Here is a 24,172-nt window from a genome sequence, read left to right as displayed (position 1 = left end):
AAGAACCATTTTAGAATTTCAAGGCCACTAAGGCTGTGAATCTGTTCAAGTTTCAAATGCCCAAAACAAGACTGTGAAAGATTATATGATTTTACACATGACATTGGCTTGATCAAGGGTTCTATTTCCCAAACCAGCATTCTTTTTATTACAGTGGGGTCTCAAAACTCAGCTAGCACAGACACTATCATCTGAAGAAGATGGAGAAAACCAGAGGGCCACTCTTTTTGAAAAAGTTGCTCTCTCTGGAAGAAAAGGCAGATTATTCTGTTGTTGGTCCCTCCTCTTCACTAGGGACAAAATTAGCTGTGTAGGGAAATACTTTTTATTTTAACCTCAGAGATAATGTCAGATAGCACGGAAGTGTGTTTATTTCTTTATTTCTATCCAATATACACTTGTATGCAACTAAATTCTTGTAATTATTCTAATCCAATTCTGTTCTTTTCCTCCAAAGGGTTTTCAGCCTCTGAGACTTGATTCTGAATTCCTGTTTACGGCCTTTGCCCAGGCCAGGTGAGGTGTCTCAATTTGGTCAAGGCACATTCCATCCTCTATACTTTAGCTCAGGCTCCCATTTCTTCCTATCTTAATGCATTCTAGGACATCCCTTACAGTGGCCTGTGAAATCACAAGACTACCAGAAAGTATCATTTTTGGAAGCGCCCTTAGAGATATTATGTACATGGTGTGTGTGTGTGTGTGTGTGTGTGTGTGTGTGTGTGTGTGTGTGTGTGTGTGTATACCGTAGATGTATGTGCAGTGAGAGACCCATGACCCAACAGAGGTAACAGCATGGCTTAAAGTCAGAGTGAAGTGTAGAATCTAGTGTTTCTTTCAGTGGTCTTTCCTCAGCTTCATGTTTCCTGTTAAAAATCTTAATCTTCTGACAGTACTAATATAAAACTGAAAAGCCAGAACTGGGAAGTGGCTTTTCCTTGTGTCTGAGAATTCCAACTGTCCCAACATTTGGTTTTCTCTGAAACTCTAAGCCTGCTAAGTCATGCACAGAACTTTTAAAAACTGGGCTGCATTTAGCTGCCTCCTCCCTTCCTCCCCGCAGATTCAGCTAGATCCAACTCTAGGCCCTTCCCCCACTTGCCCCGGCTTCAGTTCCTGGAGCTTTAATGACTCTTGCCATACTTGTGGCTTGGCCATTGTTTACCCGCCAGACTCACAGTGTCCTCTCAGGGGCGGGGTTTATTTGCATAACCACTCCCAGGCACATCAAATAGTCCAATAGTTGTCCCTCGTGCCTCACAGAGGAGAGGAGGGGGATAGGCACAACATGAAAGAAATAGAGGATGGATTTGATCTGTTGTTGCCACACGTGAAAGTGAAATGAGTCCAGCAGAACACTGGTTGCAACGGATTTCGCCTATTGTGAGAGCGGTATGCAGGCTGGGGGCTGGAGGCGGCTACTGGGCAGGGTGTCTGTTCTGTGTTTGTTCAGGGAGTCCAGTTGTATGATCCATCCATTGATCTTTACAGGGTAAGTGTGGGAACACTCCTTCATGTGGTAAATCAGTTGGAACCTGTGTCACCTAGGGACGGAAATAGAGGACCATATCAGATGTCCGTGTGAGGGTACTACAAAGTCAGCATGACTTGGGGGAAGGTATTCTGTGGCTATCAGTCATTTCATCGTTTGTGCCCTGACAGCACTCTCTGAGATGTCAGAAACTTAGGCTGTTATCCCTACAGCCTTGACTAGTCAGTTCCTGCCTGTACAGGTTCGAACTGGAGCCAGATGGCCGCTGGGAATATGCCCGGACTTGTCCAACAACCTTGTGCATCTGGGATCCAGAGATAAGGAAGAGAGAGGAGGAGGGAATGGATTGGACATTCAGAGCATCCTGCAGAAAGCTGAACTACTAGCCCACCCACGTGGTGCTCGGGCAAGTCCGGGCCTGTGTAAAGAGCAATTTGGCACTGTGTATGGGGGCTTTCAATCCAGCCTTGTCACCAGTGACTGAGTTTCATTTGATCACTTGCTGCTGGAAGCCGAGCCCAGGACAGTGATATTTTGATCCGGCCTCACCCCAAACACTGGCCAAGGACCAGACAGCTGCAAGAACTGGCGGGGTGCAGGGAGGAGAAGAGACCTGCCAGAGACTAGGCTGGGAAAACAGGCTGTGGGATCTCATTTTGACAGGTTTTGGCAGCATTGGACAATGTCACGTAGGGCAATGGGAGGTAGTAAATTGTGGAACTCTCTGTCTAGGTAACTCTCCTGTCCCCTTCATCCTGCCATACATTTAATCCAACATAAGATTCATATTGAATACATACCCTCTATCATAAAGCTTAAAGTACTAAGCTGTCTGTGTGATACAGAGGCTGTATCCCCTATGGCTTAATAGACTCATCCTGAGCGTAGGAACACAAATAATACTGCACAAAATAAACTTTAAAAGTTTAGTCAAAATGCTCTGAAGTTGTCAAGTAAGGACCATATCAACTAGAGAGAGAGAAAAACAGAAAAGTTGTGGCTTTTTTCAGTTTTCCTTTCTTTCTTTCTTTCTTTCTTTCTTTCTTTCTTTCTTTCTTTCTTTCTTTCTTTCTTTCTTTCTTTCTTTCTCTTTCTTCCTTCCTTCCTTCCTTCCTTCCTTCCTTCCTCCCTCCCTCCCTCCCTCCCTCCCTCCCTCCCTCCCTCCCTCCCTCCCTCCCTCCCTCCCTCTCTCTCTCTCTCTCTCTCTCTCTCTCTCTCTCTCTCTCTCTCTCTCTCTTGATTTCGAGTGTTTTGTTTTGAGTTAGAGTTGTCTCGGGTATCTTTAGGACCTGAGAGGTTCCCAGGTAGATAAGGCTGGACTAAATGAAACTCTCTCTATAGCAAGGAGGCTCTTTAATTCCTGATCCTCCTGCTTCCAGCTCCTAAATGCTGTAAGTACAGGTATGTGTTCATTATGCCCAGATAACTGTTTTTCAATCCTAATACACCTATGGGTGCTAGAGAGCAAAATTATTTGTATTCAGATCTCATTCCACCAAATAGCAACTGTGTGACCTTGGTCAAAAGGAAGATTTCTCCCTCTCTGAGGTTCATTTTACTATAGGTAAAAGTTGAGACAACAGTGCCAACATCATCGAGTTATTCTGAGGATGAACTGAATTAATCTATGTAAAATACTTGTACATGCTTAGCACAGTTCAAAATAAGCACTCAATAAATGTTAACCATTATTATTTAAGATAGATTATGTAGCACAGATAGGATTTCAACAGGTGGAAAAAGGAGAGAAGGCATTTTAAGCAGAGAAAACATGAACAACTGCTTGATGGCAAGGAACTCAGAACATGTGAAAGGAACACTAGTTGAATTGGATGCTTTAGTACAATTAGGAACAAGTAGAAATAAGACTGGTGGGAAACTACACAAGACTTCAGATACTTGCGTTTCTGTCTATTTGGCAGATCATTGTACAGCCACTGTGAGTTTCTGAATTAAAGAAAAAGTCAGATCTATACTGTAGGAAGAATAATTAGGTAAATGTGAATCAGCTGGGCAGGCATAAGAAGACACAAAAGTGAACAAATGAAAAGTAGACAAAGCCCTAACTTTGACTCTTCAGAAATTTGAAGTTGATGACTTACATGGCATTTGAAAAGGGAAAGATGAAGTTTATCTCTTAGGGTTAGTTTATACTTTGAAAGGGTACACATTTTCATCCCACGTCTTTAGATAGTGTGATTTGGAATCTATTGTTTGGAATCCTAAAGGCACTGTATGCTCAATATTTCCATTCTGCATCAGTATTCACTTGTCTGGTTTTATACAACAATGAGATATTCCTTCCATCCACCTATAGAATCATGAGTAAGCCCAGTGAGAAAATTAAAACTTCCCTAGGTTTCTGTTTTCCTGAAAAAAAAATGGGAAATAGTTCCCACTTGTTGAAAGGATTAAAAATGATAATCTTGTGAAGGATCTAGCCCAATGCTTGATGAATAGTAGGCTTTTATGAGTCATATGTTTCGTTTAAACTTGACTTCACCTTTAAACACCCATCTCATCTCTGACAACACTTCTAGAGGAAAAGTCTTCACTGTTCTCTGAAAGAATCCATTATCTGTTCGTGGGGAAATGCTTGGTTGTTGCAAGTTTTTCCTTTTGTTCAGATGTTCTAATGATGCTTTCTGGGGCTACTTACTGCAACCTCTTTCTCTCTTCTGAAAGGTCAGAGATCTGAAGATCAGAGACCAAATTTCCCTCCATCTTCTGTTCCTGGGTAAATCAGCTGGTTTTTTTTTCATTTCTCATGTGGCATGGTATTTATTAATTAAAATATGAGTCTGAGGTTTTGAATTTACAAAATGGAGTGGTAACACCTTCAGATGTCAGTAACTACAAAAGAAACATTATGGGAGAATGTGACAAATTTCTTTATAATGTATTATTCTTTTCAATTCTTTAATTGTATCATTTCTTCACTAGAGAATGCTCAGAGAAAATGTAACCTGATGGAGATCATTTGGTCTCTGTGTGTCTGAGTCATAACTGCAAGCCACAGTTTTGTTTTTTCTTCTAATTCACTTTTCCCCTTCATTTTCTACAGCTGCTTGTGTATAAGATGATGGCTAGATAGGTTAATTCTGGAACTAGAGAGGAAGAGAGGAAGGTAATCATCCAATTACCTTGTACCAGTTACTTTGTCTTTGAAATTTTTCAGTAAGAGAAACCAGGGAGGAAAAAGTCCCTAGACCCAGAAGAAAAGCAAATTATATCTTGGCCTAGAAACCTAAGGCAGGCCATATAGCTTTCCTTTAGTTAAATGTCTTCTTGATCTCTTCCACTGAATGCCTTCTGCAGGGAGTAAGCTAAGTCATTATTCAAAGCTGAAGCTTTTGAAGGAAAAGATATTTTTTTCCTCTGCTTCCTTTAGAAGACTGGCCCCACCCTTATATTTTCCCATAAAGTGCTTAATGGGAAGTGTATTGGCCAGTTTTATCATTAGTTTATATACTAGATGGACCATTATTATTAAATACATAGGAGAGATGTCGATATGGCTCTAGTCTGTCTTAGATTAGCATTAACTATATATTTTTCCAGTGTTTCTCTAGACATGCTCTCTTACACATTAATCAGCCTTCTTTATTCTGGTCGGTTTTCTCTTTTGTGACTAACAGAATGCCTAGTGTAGAAAACAATTATCAACTGAGTATTTTAGTGACTAACCATCCATCCTACAGTTACTCTATATGTAAGAAATAGCAACCCATTATGAAAAATAAAGTGGTTTCCATGTAATATATGATGGAATCAAACAGTAAAATGTCATTATTTCCAGGAGGTTGTTAGTCACTGTTGTGAATAAGCCAAAATAAGTGGGCAGTACTACTTCACTTCCATGAGCTGCCTTTCCCTGACCCAGTCTATCCTCTGGAATTTTTCTTGTTGAGAAATTACACAGCCAATATTATGTTGTGAAGAAAAGAGAAGCTGCATCCTTGGTAACATAGTCAGTCGGCAGTCAGTCATGAAGGTGGCCTGCCTCTTTGTGTAGGGGAAATAGACAAGTCACTGAGCCCTGAGCAGAGACTTAGATTACAGTCTTAACAAACTATGCATGTTTGAGGAACATTGTATTTTTTTTCCTGTACCTCCAGTTTTCCTACTTGGATCATAAGAGTTGAGGTTATCTTGATATATCCTTGTGGAATTTCATGCCTATGTAGTCTCAATTAGTTTTATCTTAAATTTTAACCAGTTGTCAAAATGAAGAAAAAATAAATAAACCATAATGAAAACATACTGTCTTATGAGTACTGAGTTGCTTGTTATTCAAGGCGTTCAAATACAGATGGATGGTATTTTCCTCTGAGCAATAAAAAGATGAGGCTAATATGACCTTTTGTGTGAGATTTTCAAAATCTGAAATTATTTCTGAAAATTATTTCACAAAAGCATAATTATGTATGAGATAATAGGTTTATTTTTACCAGATATGTTTTATAGTACTAACCCTTTCAACTCCTGTACTTTTTCCTCTTCTTGAACATTTTTTCATGTAAATTTATTTTCTTTAAAATGTTTTAGTTAGCATTCAATACATTTGAGTTTCATTGTGACATTTTTGTAAGTGTGTATCAATCTTTCTTATTTATGTTCACCTTCAGTTATCCTTCCCATTTCATGGGCATGGCTTTTAAAAGGGTGGTGGAACAACTTTGGCAACAGCATCTCATTCTCTACGAATAGGCTCAATCTCTGGGCTGATTTTCCCAGTCTTGTTGTGTGGTTTTTGCCTTGGGTTGAATTACATGTACCTACTATTTTATCCCACTCTTTCTGTAGGATATTTCATTCCCTGGCCTTCTGAGGAAGAAATGTCATATTTGATTACTGTTGGGTAAAAAGGACTGACGGATTCAGGGTGGTACAGTTGTTCTAGACTGCTTGGTAATCTGATCAGAGTAGAAACAATATGATGCAAGACCAAAAAGTAGTAAGGGAAATTAGAAATTAGAACACACTTTCTGAATCATACCATTTCCAGACATCCACATAAAGAAATCATATCATGATTTCAATTTCTTTCTGGGACACTACCAAATTTCCTTGGGAAGCTAATGAATCTCTACTTCAAGCACTCTAATGGTTTGTAACTAATTATTTCTCATAGCATACGCTGTCTTATGGTGGTCAATACACAAATCAGTGACTCACTTAGACTTGGGTGACAGCAGAGAAAAGCAGACTTAAATATTGGCTGAATGTTGATGTGACCTGTGGCTTGTCTCCAATGTCCTTTGTTGCTCTGCTTTGGGTGGGATAGTAACAATAGTCCTAGGAGCTCTTCACATGTGAAGCACAATTTGAAGTTTCCAGAGCGTTTTCACATACATTGTCTCATTCTTTCCCTTGAACATGATCCAAGGTATTTTCTGTGCCTTTGCTTCTACTTGCGATGACTGTTTCAGCAGAAATCAAAAGGATATGTTCCTCTTAAAGTCAGCCTAGAATTGATTGACCTTAATTTAATTTCATTAATTATTTTATTAATCATCTCTCTTGATATATATATGGTTTTGTGAGTTTTTGGCCTTTTCTTCTGCTCAATTTACAGTCTTCTAAGTTGTATAGTTGTATTTGTCTTTTTGACAAGTGTGTGTCTTTTTGTATAGTAGCTATGTGTGCAGGCACACATTCTGAAATTTAACTCACATGGTTACTCTTTGCCTTTGGATAAATAGAAGTGGCCCAGTTTACTGACTATTAATTCTACCTCTACAGTGACAACTGGCTTGAAAAGGAACTATATACTTCTGCCTACCTCAGATGAGCTATAACCTCTTGCTTTGTGTACTGGAATAAAGGACAAAGTAGACAGGTAAGTCAGTCTTTAATTGTGTACAGCTCCTTTTTATTTTCCTGAAGTTGGTATCATGAATAGATGAAATTCTTAAGCCAATAGGAAAATAGAAAAAGAAGCCAATTAAAAACTATTTCTATCACAGGCATATATTTTAGCAAATTTAAGTATAAAAAGACAATTTACTTTTTAAATATGGGTTCTAAGGCTCAAGTCCAGTTCATCAGGCTTCCATGGCAAACACATTTACCTGCCTACTGAGCTATTTTGCTGGCTGGAAACTTACTTTTACAAAAATCAAAATAAGAATAATACATCTTGGGCTGGAGAGATGGCTCAGCGGTTAACAGCACTGGCTGTTCTTCCAAAGGTTCTGAGTTCAATTCCCAGCAACCACATGGTGACTCACAACCATCTGTAATGAGATCTGATGCCCTCTTCTGGTCTGCAGGCATACATGCAGACAGAACACTGTATACATAATAAATAAACAAATCTTTAAAAGAAGAAGAAGAAGAAGAAGAAGAAGAAGAAGAAGAAGAAGAAGAAGAAGAAGAAGAAGAAGAAGAATACATCTTAACCCCTTTGTGCATTCCTGCACCAAAATCTGGCACTAACGCTCACTAGTTAATCATTAACATTTTAACATGCATTACTATTACCAGAGTCTAGTTTTCCCTGGGTTCCCCTTGTGTATGGGTGGCTGCTATTCTCTTTCTAACTTTAAATATGTGTGTCACCTAACATTTTATTCGTGGCATTCTTCTTTATTCATCTAAGTCTATCCCACTATTTACCTAGTATAATGATTCGTAACCCCTTAATGTTTTCATTTAATTAGTCTTGGGTGTAGGCATTTCCCAAAACTTCCTCAGGAACCTTTTAGAATGATTATTTAAAGAAAAATCAAGTTCATGTTCAGAAAAGGTTTTTTTCTGTTCACTGGAAATATCACAAAAAGAAAAAATATCAGTGAAGGTTATACACTCACAATTTTAGTAAAACACCGCCTTGCAAAGCATGATGCACTTAGGGACTCTAAGTTACCTTTGAGTCTTGGCTTTCTTTCTTTTTTAAAATATTTTTTAAATTTTTAAGTAAATTTATTTATCTATTTATCTTATATTAAGCTACAGTCTCCCTCCCACCCTCCCATCCCAGTCCCTCCCCCACTTGCTCCCGCCTACTCCCCTCTGATTACCCCCTCCTCCTCCATCTCTGTTCAGGAAAGGGCAGGTCTCTCATGGATATCAACAGAACATGCATATCAAGCTGCAGTGAGACTAAGCACTTCCCCATGTATTAAGCTGGGTAAGGCAACCCAGTATGAGGAGTAGGGTCCTAAAAGCCAGTAAAAGAGTCTGAGACACCCCTGTTCCCATTGTTAGGAGTCCCACAAGAGGACCAAGCTACACAACTGTAACATACATGCCAAGATTGGCTTTCTTTCTTACTATATAAATGAACTTAAGGTAATATTTTCTCTCAGAGACTCATTTATTTTGTTTTGATAAAATCTGCCTTAGCAGATTATCATTAAAGTTCATGGAACTAACTGACATCACACAAATTATAAGGTTGTTACTATTATTCTATAGAATTTCTTTTTATCATTTGCTCAAATAATAAATACTTACACAGAGCCTACTGTGTGACAACCACTGTTTTAAATATTTTGGATTGGGTAGTAAATATAATAGGTACAATGATGTCATAGTTATCCTCTTTAGTTTGAGAAAAAATAGGACATATGTTAAGAAAACCATCATGTAAGAAGGTCATACGTACTATGGAGAATAATAAAACAAGAGGGGGGTAGGGGGGTTAGGGGAATTCCAATTTTAAAATAGTGGTCAGAGAAGCCCTATTAAGAAGATGATATAATAATAAAGAGCTGAAGAAGTTGAGAGAACTAATCAAATGTATATATTCAGAAGAAGATTCCTGGCTTAGAATGTATGAAGACCTTCCACTGAAAATATTCCTGCTTAATGTGAAGAATAGCAATGAGACCACTGTGGCTGCAGTGAATGTAAGGGGAAGAATAGTAGAGCACATAGCTGGAGATAACAGAGGAAGTTTAGGCAGCCAGATTATGTAAGACATCACTGGCCATTAAAAGGACTTCAGATTTCTTGTGAGTAAAAGGAAAGGCCATTGAAAGGGTCGAAGATAATGTAGCCTAATACGTTTTAAAGGATCCGTTCTCCTACATTCTGCTCCTTTATCTCTCATTCTCTTACAAACAAGAAAATAAGGGAGAATTGCCTCTCACTGTGGAAGAACAGGAATTCTCTTTTGCTGATTATGCTTTATATTCAAGAAATACAGAAAGTCAAAGCTAAAAGAAACCTTACACTCACACTGTTATTTCGAGTAGCTGTACCTGAGTATCAGTGGGTAAACTGTATAAGTTCTGGAAGCTCAGTTCATTCTTTGACTAATTACATCAGAAACTCAAGACTGGTACCCAGGTATCATTATATTTTGGAGTCTCTCAAATATGACTAAGAATGAGGACCCCTGGTCTGAAGTGTTTAAACTAATCAACCTCATGATGACTGTGTAGCTTGAGTCAGCACTGAGTATCACTCTGTTACTTTTGGCAGAGCTCTTCCTGGGATCATTTACTGTAAGTAAAATAAAAAATGAAAATTCACAAACAGTGAGCTAGGAAGAGGATAAGATGCTTGACAATATGGAAATAGGAAACTGACAAGAGAAAGCTGAGCTGGAAATGGATCTGGGCCAGAGCAGAAAAGAGAAAACTGAAAGACAGTGTCGAATCGTTTACAACAACATCTGAACTGCAGGCCAAACATCTGGAATTGATCACAGCACTACCCAGATTAGAAGTTTGATTTTCAAGGAAAGAATTATTCTCAAGGCCAAACTGAGCAACTGCTTTGATTTTTGACAGCACCCTGCACATGGGTGGTGATTGGGCTTGCATGAGAGGAATGGGCAGGGAATGGGCCAGCTGCTATCTTCATCACCCTTTTTAAATCTCAGGACTTCTGGACTGTCCGGGCAAAGCAAATAGCCTAAAGTCCTGAGTTCTTAATTTAGACTTGTCATCCTCCAAGTTCTACCCATCCTAGATAGAGACCATGCTTCATGCCACAGGCATTTCTGCAAGTTGAGAAGACCAACAGCCACAAATGGTGGTCAGAGGCAGCTGCACACCCAGCAGTGTGAGTACCTTACACCCAACAGAAACTTAGCCAACATCATTTATTCAGGGCACAGTGAGCTAATGTTAGACTATTCTTAATGCCAACCTCATTGCTTTTCTTTTCCCCGTCTGCCTGCATTAACTCTCTTCTAGGTTATTTTCTGAGGAATCAGGGCAATGGGAAGAGGCTCACAGATTATGCAGATAACAGACAGGACAAGTAAAGAAGCACTAGTCACTTTTTTAATCACTCCACTCTTACTGGATAAATATATGTGTGTACACGTTTAATAAAATATTAATGTAATAATATAATATTAGTACATATATGTGTACATACACATCAGTTACGAAATTTGGGCGAAAAGTTGATTGAAATAACTCATTTGGTCCAGGAGGATATTTCAAGTATTTAATTAAAAAATGAAGGTCATCTTTCTTCAAAAAACTGAAGCATAATTCATATAACATAAATTTACCATTTCAAGTATACAACTTCCTGCTTTTTAATATATTACAAGGTTCCACTATGTAATTCCGGGTCATTTTCGTTCCCCGTTGCATAGTCACTGTCTCCTCCTCCCCGCATACGTCTCTGCGGATTGTCTATTTTAGACAGCATGTAAAAGAAGTCACATTGTTGCCCTTTCATGTCTAGTTACTTCCCTTAAACATAATATTTTAAAGACTGATATTACACATTAGACAGCATGTAAAAGAAGTCACATTGTTGCCCTTTCATGTCTAGTTACTTCCCTTAAACATAATATTTTAAAGACTGATATTACACAGTATAGCATACATTATATGCTTTATTGCCCTTTCTAGACGAATAATGTTTTGTTGTACAGACATACCACATTCTGTTTGTCTACTTGGTTTATAAGTTGGTGGACATTTTATTTAATTTTTTTACTTTCTCTTCTTATGAATATGCTGCTAGGAACACTTATTACTAGGTTATGTGGGAACACATGTTTTAATCTCTTGGCACATATATTAAATTTGCATTCCTACTGAGCACACATTCATGTGCTTATTGGTCACTTGTATATCTGCTTAAAATCTGAGCTTATTTTACATTGTGTTTTTAAAATTTTGAGTTATAAGAATTCTAATTATATTCTAGGTACAAATATTTTATTAGTCATATGGTCTGCAAATTTTAGTTGGTTGTTGGTGGTGCATACCTTTAATCCCAGCACTTGGGAGGCAGAGGCAAACAAATCTCTGTGAGTTTGAGGCCAGCCTGGTCTACAGAGTGAGTTCCAGTACATCCAGGGCTTTTGCATGGAGAAAACCTGTCTCAAAAAAAAAGTGAGCTAATTTTTTATTTTATTAAATTTTCTTTTCATTTGTTCTTTGTTTCTTTCATATCATGCATCTTGATTCCATTCATTTCCCATTCCTTTATATCTGCCCTCTGCCCTTGCAACCTTTCCTGCAAAATAAAATCTAAGAGAAAAAAGGAAAAAAAAAGGAAAATCTCATTATGGAAGCTGCAGTGTGACACAGTGAGTCACGCAGTAAACCCTTTTATCCATATATCTTTATGTGCAGGTGTTCATTGCTAAGAGTCATTGGTCTGGTTCAAGGCCTCTGGTTTCTGCTATACCATCATTATAGAAGCTGAGTCCTCACTGGGACTCCTCTTGGATATCCTGTTGTTGTTCTGTGTCGTGGAGATCCTACAGCTTTGGGTCTGCAGGACTAGCCACTTCACATGCTCCGTAAATTATAGATGGGGTGGATGTTAGGGTGGCCCCAACTCATAACCCTGATTCTGGGCCTGGGTGGTTGCAGGATAGGTCAGCTCTCCCTCATCTTCACCACCCAGGTGAGCTCTCCAGTATTTCCCTGGCTAGTTCACCTCTTGCAATGATGAGCAGCAGCTGGTGAGGGGCAGGGACATCTCTCCCACTCTTACGACTTCAGGGCCAGATCTTCCATTTGCCTCAGGTGGTGAGGGCTTGGGGAGGCATGTCTCCCTGCCCACACCACCATGTGGTAGATGAGGGGCAGGGCCAGATCTCCCATGCTTACGTTCTAGGGCAGTTCACTTGCCTCCCTGTCAATGCGGTCAGCTCTACTGTGCTGCTCAGGTTGGGTGCAGGGTCCGCGTTCCTGAGTGCTGCAGCTGGTAAGGGGAATGGTCAGCTCTCTCGCCCACCACAGGTGGCAGGCACATGGGGAGGGGGGCCTCTTTCCCTCACCCTCACTACTTCATGACAGATGAGGGGGGTTGTGGCAAGCTATCCCACTCTCACATCCTCAGGGCCAGCTCACCCTTGCCTCTGCCAACAGTGTCAACTGTACTGCACTGCTCAGGTGAGGAGCAGGATCTGCTTTCCTAAGTGCTGCAGCTGGTAATGGGGAGGATCAGCTCCCACATCTGTCGCAGGTGGTGGGGGGCGAGAGGTAAGAGTGGGCATCGCTCCCCTGCCCACGCTGCAGCATGACAGACGAGGAGTGGAGATAGCTCTCCGAAGCTCACAACTTCAGAGGTGGCTCAGCCACACCTCTGCCTACACGATTGACTGTACTGTGCTGCCCAGGTAAGGGGCAGGGCTTGCTATCCTGAGTGCTGCAGTTAGTGCTGCAGTTAGTGGGAGGCAGTAGCAGTTCTCCCACCTCAGGCATAAAGAGACGGTGGGTATGGAATCTCTCCCCCAACCCATGATGCCATATGGCAGATGAGGGGTGGGGCTAGATCCCGCATGCTTATGTTCTTGGGGTGAGCTTACCTGTGTCCCCATCAACAGGGTCAGCTCCTTTGTAATTCCCGTATGAGGTACAGGGCCTGTTTTCCTCGTAGCTGATAAAGGGGAGCGTTAGCTCCCTTACCATCTGGAGGAGGTAGGGTCAAGGGGGGGAGGGTATCTTTCCCCCACCCCCACCACCACACCACAGACTAGGGAGATGGTACCAGCTATGTCCCTCTCATGCCATCAGAGCGGGCTCACCCATGCCACTGTCTACAGGGTTAACTCTCCTGTGCTGCCCAGGTGAGGTGCAGGGCTCCTTCTCCCAAGTACTGCAGCTGGGGAGGGTTTGGGTCAGATTCCCCTACCTGCTGCAAGTGTCGAGGGGAGGAGAGCATCTTTCCCTCACCCATGCCACCACATAGCAGATGAGAGGGGTTCGACCTGCTCTCCCATTCTCATTCTCTCAGGGCCCGCTCACTCACGCCACCTGCCAACAGGGTTATCTCTATTGTGCTGCTCAGGTGAGGTGTAAGACTCTCTCTCCTGAGTGCTTCAGCAGGTGAGGGGCAGGACCAGTTCTCCCTAGGGTTGCAGCCAGTGAGGGGTGGGGTCAACACTGTACAACACTGTCCTCTCAGCCTTCAGTGGTATCAGGAGCCTTGACATCTACATAGACCGTGGTTGCATCAGGGCCATGAACCCAGTCATGGGCCCCATAATCTAAGCTTATTTTAAATTAATGTTTTTTAAAATTTTGAGTTATAAGAATTCTAACTATATTCTAGGCACAAATATTTTATTCGTTATCTGACTTGTAACTTTTTGTGTCTTATGTGTTATCTTCCATCTTTATTTTAAAAAATATTTTAATTTTTATTAACATATGAATTATTATGTATTGATGAGGTTCAGAGTGCTATTTTTATACATTCATCCAATGAAAACCAATCACCATCTAACCTTGATTTGTTTTCCCTTCCCCTTTTTTCCCGATCTTTCTTTTAAAGTTAAACTTAAAAAATAACAAAAATCAACTAGTGGTTTATTGAGCATGTTGAAAACCAATATATAGGAGTGAAAACAGGCAAGTGGAGTGGTGAAGAATGAAATTGTGCCAGGTGATGGGTTTCCATGCTGGATACGGCTTCATGACCAACCTTGAAGAGGCAGGTGTTCTTACTGGCTGCTTTGGAGATCTCCCAACAAAGCTATGATGTGGGGGAGAAATAATGCTACTTAACAATTTATAGGAGAGAAGAAAGGCAGAATTTCTCTTTTTGGTTCTCTCCTGTCTCCCTTCACCCATTAGTCAAAATTTACCCATGAGTATTACCTGTTCCACAAGTCTGGGATTCTATGACTATATAGAATTTCAGATCTCATCTTCTATGGCAAAGAATTCCATTCAAGACTAGTGGGACTGTACAGAAACTCTGGATATGTGGATAGCCATGCCAGAGAGAATCTAATGTGGTATATATGCCATATTCATTGCAGTCTCATACTCTTATTGTTATGTTCCAGAAAATGATGAAATAAAACATGGTGTTTAAAGACCTTTCCTAAGGTCAGTTTTCAGTAAATTATAGTTTTAGTATTTGAGCATAAACCTGGTGCTGAAGACTGTGGATGATCCAGGTACAGATCCTGGGCTTTATGGAACAGGCAAACAAGAGTAGGTCAAGGATTTTGAGGTCAAGAGTGGCAGAAGATAAGAGCTTCTAAAGTCCTTTATCTCTGTTTCATCTTCTCATCTGGCTGAGGGGTAGAGAAGGTGGCTCTGAGGGACAAGAACATCAGAGATTATTTTTGAAGGCTTTGAAGTATCCCTTATGAGGTCAACAGCTTCATTTGAGCGTTCATACCATAGCCTAATACTCCTTCCTCTATTTAAACCTTTACATACCAAAGAGATGACCTAGTCTGAGGCAGTGAGGTCAGAGATTAGAGAGCCAAAGGAAAGAGAAAATTACCTAAAGCTCCTGGCTAGGAGTAAGTAAGAAGACCATTGGTCTTTCTTCATTTGGCCTACGGTTCTAGGCAAACTAGCATCCACTGATGATTCCTGTGGTGCTACCTAGATGGTTAGATCTCACGGACTGTCAGCTGCAGTCATCATATCCATAATTTCAATATCTAATGTATATGCACATTATAACATCCAAGCACATCAGGGCTTCTTACCTGTGCCTTTATTTTATGACTTATAATGTGAAAACATTTGATATATACTTTTCTTACAGTTGTCATACTGGCATAAATAAAGATTTGAAACTGAGGATTCTCTCTTCGGTGACTTTTGATGCTCTCTGTGCTTTGTGGAGCACATGTGGTCTACTCAAACAAGAGAGAACCTTCCTGCCAGTCTGACTTCACAAGTGAGTCCTGAGATGCTAAAGTCAGCAGCTACTGGTACTCAGCCACAGTAATTCAAAAGTCATAGGGGTTTGTGATAAATAGCATCTCATGAGTAGTAGAGAACATAGCGTGGGCCTCAGTAGAAGGCATGCCTGGTACTAGTAGTATTTCATGTGTTAAAGAGGCTGTGGTGGAAGGTATTGTCAGGGAACTAGCATCGTGCACTATTTGGATATTGGTGGTGGACATGATTGAGATACCACTGGAAGCTGAGATTGGAAGGCTCAGGCTCACTACAGGACATCACTTTCCCTGAAGTTCATGGCCATTCCTAGAATGCCAGGCCTTCCTAATGGCATTGTGTGGGACCCCCTTGCAAATCATGCTCCCTGGCTAGAAGAGCAGTGCTCCCTGAAGGGATAGGAGTCTAATGGGAGCAGTAGCCCACACTATTATCAGACAGTGACATACTGAAAAATGATTCCTCTTTACTCATATTATGCCTGAGTGACTCAGCAGACAAAAAAACAACCCACCGAAAAAAAGGGCCTTCAATTTTTTCAGATTCTACAAACAATGATGAATGCTTGATGACTCATGGTTGTAAGAGATGGGCATTCTTTTTCCAGAAAACGAACATCCAGAATTGACAGCAACTTCTCATTCTCTAGAGGTGTTTGGTGGACAGACCACCAGATATCAATCCTTGAGCTTTCCTGCTCCATGTTGTCCAGAGTCCACCTCCACTTTGGGATTGCAGGGGTTCAAAATCAACTTCTCATTCCTAGAGGTGTTTGGTGGACAGACCACCAGGATCTCAATCCTTGAGCTTTCCTGCTCCATGTTGTCCAGAGTCCACCTCCACTTTGGGATTCCAGGGGTTCAAAATCACTTCAATTCAGAGGGAGGCTCTTTCCTAGTCTCTTAATCATGTCTTGAGATAAAACGTTTTGAATGTTTAAGTACTCAGTTTAAGTGTAAACCTTGTCTTCCCACCTTGCCCTTTGGTAGCTAATAGTGTTTTGCTAAAGCTTAAAAACATCATACTCTAAGGTCACAAAAATGTATATACATATTGTTTGATCAAAACAATTTTAAATTATACATTTCAATGTTTCTTATGAGAAAACTCATATAAACAAGAAGCAAAAACGTGATGTCCTATATTTGAATTTATATGACATTAAATGAGAGTGAAAATATATAATGACAGAAACTAGAATGGCAATTACCTGCAGGAAGGTGTCATATTTACTGGAAAAGGAGAGCAAGGAACCTGAGTAGGCAATGTAAAGGCTCTACATATTTACCTGGATAGTATTTCCTGTCACAAATGATGGAATGTGTCCACTGCATCTGGGCTCTGTTCAATGCTCATCAGTTTGTCTATATTTTTCTTCCTTTGTTATTGGGCAAGGTGGGGGCAGAATTTTTGAGTGTGGCCTGTACTGGTACAGTTGAATGGATTGTGAATTTTGGCAGAAGCAGAAAGAACCCCACCCAGCCTGTGTCATGCTCCCAGAGAGGAGACAAGAGATGCCTGACACTTCCCTTCATCTCCCCTCTTTCCACTAATGTAGTGATATAAAAAGAATACAGTCCCATGTCAGAGATTAGCCATAGCACTAGCATGTGACAATGAGAGAGATTATTCTTTGGGAAAGTATCTGCTATTCACTAAAGTCCCTAATATCCTCCCCAATTAACTTGTATATTTTTCTTTGTGCTTCCATTTCAGAAGTAATTATCTGAGAAAAGTTCTAAGCCTTGTACACTGAGTTCTTCTTTTATAGGAATAGCCTGATGAAAACGATTCAACAAACACTAATATAATTTCAGTTTAGCTAAGATGACTTAGATACTACCCACATTGAAGTAAACTTGTTCTTAAGCCTCACATCATTGGTGGGAGCAGTTACTGGGGAAAGATGTGTTCTGTAGATACCTGCTTCTTTGGCATGACTTCCATGCTCCTGATGAAGTGGGCCACTGAAGTATTTTATCTGCTTTACCCTTTCCTTTCCTACAAATGTCTGGGGTGACAAATGTAACTCCTATTGAATTCTTCACAATTCTAAAAAGTCTCTGGTAAACTAGGGGTAAATGAGAAGAGAATCTACTAATTACCCTGTACTAACACTTGCACAAAGCTCTATATTAGGTCCTTTACGTAAGAATATCTATTTCTTTATAAATTACTGTGGGAGGTTTGTATTATTAAAATACAAAATTTAAGGGTGAAATGAATAATGCTGTGAAAAAGAAAACCATTTTAAGGGCTAGGAAATGGCAGAGTGGTGATTCATATCCAAGTTTCCTTTTCGTGGGTTTACAATGCGTTGTCTGGAAAGGTACTATTGGAGAGAGAAACAAAGTTTCCTAGATACATACATAATTAATCATAGGCCGAGAAAGCAAATGTGTTCACAAAGGAGCAAGCAGCAAGCACTATTAGATTACCATTTCTGTGCTAACATGGTGTCGGGCATTAGGAGTTCTTTTTTTTTTTTTGGCTTTTTGAGACAGGGTTTTGCGCCTTTCCTGGAACTCACTCTGTAGACCAGGCTGGCCTCGAACTCACAGAGATCCGCCTGCCTCTTCCTCCCGAGTGCTGGGATTAAAGGCGTGCGCCACCACCGCCCAGCTGCATTAGGAGTTCTTTACTAGAAAATTCATAGGTCTGACTGTGCATTGCTGACTTGTTCAAAACTACATCTTTTGTAACACTTTGTAGGAGGACAGGGTCAGTGATAGGATATTTAGGAAGAGTTAGTTGTATTTGCAATGCCTAATTATTCTTTCTTATGCTTACCATAAATAAACATCTGCTGTAGGACACTACTATTCACAGGAAATAGCTTCATATAAGGCCTCGAATTACTGATGGGTGATGACATTTATTACTTATTAGGCAGTTTTATCTACATAACCAGGATTCTTCAGAACAGTCTAGCACACACACAGTTTTGTGTTTTCAATAAAAACAGGTTTTAAATTCCAGTTGAAAGACAGTTTAATTTATATTTTGGATAACTGTTTTGATAAAAAAAAAAAGGGGGGGACTGTAGCAGGAATCTTAAAAGTTCTTATTAATAAAATCAAACCTGAGCCAGGTATTGGGGTGTAGCTGGAAGATCAGAGAACCAGAACAAGCCACAGTTACCTTGCCTCGCCGGATCCTCAGCTGGTCTTGTTTCCTCAGACTGGAGGCCTCTGAGTCCTCATCCAGAATGGATCTCAACTGAACTGCTGCTCAAAAGCCTGAATGCTTAACCAGCCAAATGCTTAACCAGCCAAATGCTTCTAGTTTCTGGTCCTCATGCCTTATATACCTTTCTGCTTTCTACCACCACTCCCTGGGATTAAAGGCATGAGTCACCATGCTTGGCTGTATCCTTGAACACATGGATTTCTGCCTCTGGAATGCTAGGATTAAAGGCGTGTGCTACCACTGCCTATCCTCTATGTTTAATATTGTGGCTGTTCTGTCTCTGACCCCAGAAAAGTTTATTAGGATGCACAATATTTTGGGGAACACAATACCACTTCAGGGGACAAAGAAACTCTATATTTATTTATTATGTCCCGGTATGTGTATTTGTCATGAAGCCTACCTAGACAGCAATCTCAAACAAGGTTTAAAGGGAGATATTAAGCTTCCAGAAATTTAATGTATATTGGGTGGATTGGGCTTTGGAAACCACCACACTGAAAATAGGGTCTCACATATGCTCCAAGGCCAGCAGCTTCCATGAAAATTTCAGGTGCTTATGATAGGAATTTATCTCCAAAGGAGGTTTGCTTTTTGGACTCCATAAAATATTTTTTTTTAAAGAAAACTATTCAGGAGCAATTTTCTTTAAATAATCTATGCTGGATTTGCTTCCACAATACTGAATTCCCTTGTCATTGAGGGTTATGAGAATACTAATTTTTTCCCCTCAATGAGAAGTATAGAGAGTAAGGAGGGGAAGCTTGCCTTCTGAGGATGACAATTTGAGACAAACAATAGTAGGAAGTGTATTCATTTTGTGCCAAAAGTGGACTTCATAGGACACCATCCATTGATTGAAGAAATGGGAAAGAAGAGTTATGAGAAAAGTTGTACTTCAACAAAAATGCCAGCCAGGACATCTATTTTCTATTAGTGACCTTTGTGAAGATGATTGGTAGTCATACTGCCCTCTCTTATAATTAGAAGTATATATTAAGGTCTATCAGTACATTGAGAACCCACCTGAAATACAGACTTACATGAGATTGGGAGTGACAAAAATGTCCCATCAGAGTTTAATTTTAGAGAGACAGACACCACGTATATATTCCTTGATCCATCATTATAAAAAAATGTGTTTGTGTCATGCTGCCTATCTCTGCACTTACGCTGTTTTACTTTTATAGTTCTTCAAAGTCTTCATGATGGCTTGAAGGAACTTAACCCATTTATTCCTCTCCAAAGATGTCTGGTGTAGAAGAGAAGCATGATGTTCATTTTCCTCAATTTAAGTAACTTAGGCCATTAGTAATCTATCCAAGACTACAAGTTGCAATGGAATGAGCCAGTCGGGGTAATCAGACACTTTGGCAAAAAAGAATCATATTTTAATTTTTTTCATTCACAAATAAAAATAATTTCCATATTGCTTAAGTCAGAAAAATATTGGAAGTATTTACAAATAAAATAAGTATGAAAGTGATTTTTAAAAGCTTAAGAGCTTTTCACACATTAGATTGTAGTTACTAGAAAGAACCCAACTGTTTATCTATCTATCTATCTATCTATCTATCTATCTGTCTATCTGTCTGTCTGTCTGTCTGTCTATCTATCTATCTATCTATCTATCTATCTATCTATCTATCTATCTATTGACAGTAAGCTCCTGGTATAAGCACTATCTGAAAATTTGTCCTTGTGCCTTTGTTTCCTTACTTGTAAAATGGAAATGATAATAATTTGTGTCATTATTTCTTTGAGAATTGAATGTATTATCACATAGGAAGCATTAGAAGAGTTCTGGGCACATTGTCAATGCTCTAAAAGTGTTAGCTACTTTAGGTTGGCTTCCTTGGCCATTCTCACTAAAAGCCACAGGTAAGAAGATATAGAAGCCAGGTGTCAGGGAAGCCACTACTTTCAAAGCTTTTGTTTATCTCAGTAGTAATTGTTTTCTGTGCCCACAGTTTTTCCATCATGGATTGTCAAGAAAATGAGTACCGGGACCAATGGGGGCACTGTGTCACCTGCCAACAGTGTGGCCCTGGACAGGAGCTCTCCAAGGTAAACCCTTCTGATCAGTGCTTTGTTTTTAAACATCTCAGGAACCTGGAAAAGTGTAGTGCAGTGTGTGTGTGTGTGTGTGTGTGTGTGTGTGTGTGTGTGTGTGTGTGTGTATGTGTGTGTGGTGTGATGTGAAATGAATAAAGAAAAATGTTTAAAGAAAAAAATCTGTGAAATTCCAATATTAGCAGTACAGTCAATCTCAGATACTATTAGTTCAGTTCAGCAGATACAATGAGATACAAATAGTATGAAATAATAGTCACTGTTCAATCAAGAACTGAGGCTAGCAGACTCAGAGGCAAGGGAGAGTTTAATGAGATACTAGGGTACTTCATGAAGAGACATGTAAATATAAAGGTGTAGGCTTTTTGCATTAGAGAAATCTGTTAAGCAAAGCAAAGTATATTTAATTATGTTTAGAAACAAAATATCAGGTTTTGGGAATGTGGAAGAGAGAAGAACCAAGAAACCTGAAGTGGTGTCTGTTCTGAAGGGTCTGGTTTACTGAGAAAGCCATGTAAGAAAAGATTCAGTGATAGGAAACCAGCAGGAGCCTAGAATCACCCAATTAAAGGTACAAGCTTGAATAAAAAGAAAAGCAATGAAAACAGAGCAAGGCAGACACTTCTTATTTCTCACTTACTTCAGATCCCTTGTTGCTTCTTCAATTGGAGATGCTATTAAATTTAGCTACAAAGGCTAGAAGAAGACAGCCAGCAGAGCTTCTGTGTGCTCATGCTTGTTTTTACAAATTTATTTATTCATTTATCAATTACTTACCAAAAATTTGCAAAGCAGCCTGTGTGATTGTAGGTACCACAGTGAAACAAATTAAACACACACACACACACACACACACACACACACACACACACACACACACACACACATTGAGGCTCCAAGGACAAAATTGTGTTGTTATGATGCAGAGTGGGCAGCTACTTTGATGTAGGGAGTTGGGAAGAGCTTCCTAAGTAACTGCTTTCTGAGAATAACCTATAGCTAATACAGTCCCAAGTTGAGTACAAATTAACCTTGTTTCATGAATAAGAAGATTAACACAACTGGTTCATAAATAAAGAAAGTGGTATAAAATGAAAGGGAAAGGGAAGTATAGGTCAGACAATTTGGGGACTCAAAGTTTTTGATGAGAAGTATTTATATTTTTCCTAAGGGCACTAAGTATCTTCTGGGGGATTTAAGTAGCATGTTCTATTGGCTGAAAGAAATAAAGAAAATATTTACCCTAATTCCTTCCTCCATTTATAAGTTAAAAAAAATAAAGAGACTAAAGCCCAGGGCTATCAAAGGATAGTATTAACTCTAGTTTTAATATGTATCCTATAGTGGGATGCTCACAGGGTTGAGTAGGAATTCCAAAGCCAAGCCAAGGCTACCAGAGGATAGGTTGTATTGGATATTAGGATGAATCTAATGCAACGAATTTCTTGTCTTGAAAAAATACCTCTTTTAAATATTGCATCAGTCTTCATGACAAATGGTTTGGCTATTACCTTTAAAGCCATCTGTATTTGCAAAGCTGCATCTTTAAGGGAAAAGGAGGTCTGTTAATCTGTCAAGCTGCTGTCGTGAAATTCAGAAAAGGAAGGCCATGATGAAAGATCCATTTGACTCAGTGCCTCCCTGATTGCCATTTACTTCCACACCACTTGAAAGTTAAAAAAAAAACACACACACACACACATATGGCGATACTGTTTCTGAAAACCTTTAAATATAAAGAATTTATATTTGTCTGGTAGTCTGGACATTGTAAAGAGCTCTCAAGTACATGTACATTTTTTTGTTTGGTTTTGTAAAAGTCTTGCCAAGAAACTATTGTGAGCCACATTTTACAGGCTTGACAATCACAGATCAAAGAGTATGTGCAAATTGTTCAGCTGTAAGAGTACAGTGACAGTGAATACCTAAGAAATACATTTGGAATCAGATACAACTGGGTCCCATCTTTCTTTCAAATTAAGTAGGATGCACTAAGTTGAAAGTAACATTTCCCAAAAGAAGACATACAAATAACCTATGGGTACATGAAACCATGCTCAAAATCACTAATCAGAGAAAGGCCAGTCGAAACAGCAAGACACAACTCACCCTAAAAAGATTGTAAATAAAAATAATACTGACAGCCAAGCGGTGTTGGCACACGCTTTTAATCCCAGCACTCGGGAAGCAGAGCCAGGCAGATCTCTGTGGGTTTGTGGCCAGCCTGGTCTACAGAGCAAGTTCCAGGACAGGCACCAAAATTACACAGAGAAACCCTGTCTCAAAAAAACAAAAATGCATGAATAAATAAATAAATAAATAAATAAAATAATACTAACGATTTTGTTTTTAATGCTGGTAAATATGTAGAAAAAGAACTCTTCCACACTATGGTAAGAATGAAATCATGCTGTTAAATAGCTTGGAAGTTCCTCAAAAAATTTAAGAATAGGCATTTTTAGGGAAGATGGCAGATTGGAGATCTCATGATGCAACTCACTGAAAGAAAACAGGAGAGTACAGGATAATCTTTATTCTTGCAAGCGACAGTAGATCTAAATGGACTTATTAAGCCAAGTGAGATCTCTGTGGGGAAGCAGACAAGAGTGGCTGTGAACTGGTGCCTGGCTGCACAAATTGGCTCTGGTGAGGTAATTGGAAACCACAGGGAAGCACTTCGCAGTACACACACTCAGCAGAGCTGCAGTAACAGTTAGCTGCTAACCAAGGACTGGATATGCAATTGGAGATGAGGTCTTGGAACTAAAGCTTTAGTTCTCACAGCAGATTTCCTGTTGAGGTTAAGTGGGAATTGCAGGACACAAGCTCACACCTCCTTCCCCTTCCCCATACACCAACATGGTGACACAGCCTGAAGAAAGACCGGTCCCAAAACTGAGAGCTGGTTGGGTTCAGGGGCTGAAATGTGATAGTGTAAGTGACACACTCTTTATACCAAGCCTGTAGCTATAATCCATGGGAACCCACAACGAGAGACAGCAACCTGTTTTCTCCAATTGCCAAACCACACAGAGTACCAAGGAGGGAACGGAGAACTACGCTGCTCATCTCAATGTGGCTGTGCCAAACACTCAATCTAAAGTGGTATTAGCTAACCTCTATGAGACAATATATACACAAAACCAGGCTTTACAGCTTTATACTGGAATAAAAAACAAATTGCACCCCGCCCACTAGTGCAATTTGCCCCATGAAACTTTTGAACAGAAAAAAATTCAAAACCCATTCCTAAATAAAAGAAATATTGACTGATATGATTCTTTTAATCCAAAGTGCTTTTATTGCACTTTTTTGCTACTGTTAAAAGTTTTGT

The 24,172-nt window shown here is 39.8% G+C and overlaps 1 protein-coding gene across 1 annotated transcript in view; it reads left to right on the top strand.

Moving 5' to 3' along the window:
• Positions 1 to 1,284: 1,284 nt before the first annotated feature.
• The window catches only part of Eda2r (ectodysplasin A2 receptor), a 45,870-nt gene continuing 22,982 nt past the window's right edge, over positions 1,285 to 24,172 (top strand). Inside the window, 3 exon segments of the mRNA XM_052745452.1 lie at positions 1,285 to 1,392; positions 7,238 to 7,334; positions 20,736 to 20,832. Of these exon segments, the coding sequence (XP_052601412.1) occupies positions 20,746 to 20,832 (87 nt within the window). The 5' untranslated portion in view covers positions 1,285 to 1,392; positions 7,238 to 7,334; positions 20,736 to 20,745.

Source organism: Peromyscus californicus, unplaced genomic scaffold (assembly GCF_007827085.1).
Source record: "Peromyscus californicus insignis strain IS unplaced genomic scaffold, ASM782708v3 Scaffold_10__1_contigs__length_136768540, whole genome shotgun sequence".
Lineage (NCBI taxonomy): Eukaryota > Metazoa > Chordata > Mammalia > Rodentia > Cricetidae > Peromyscus > Peromyscus californicus.
This window is presented reverse-complemented; position numbering and strand designations above follow the sequence as displayed.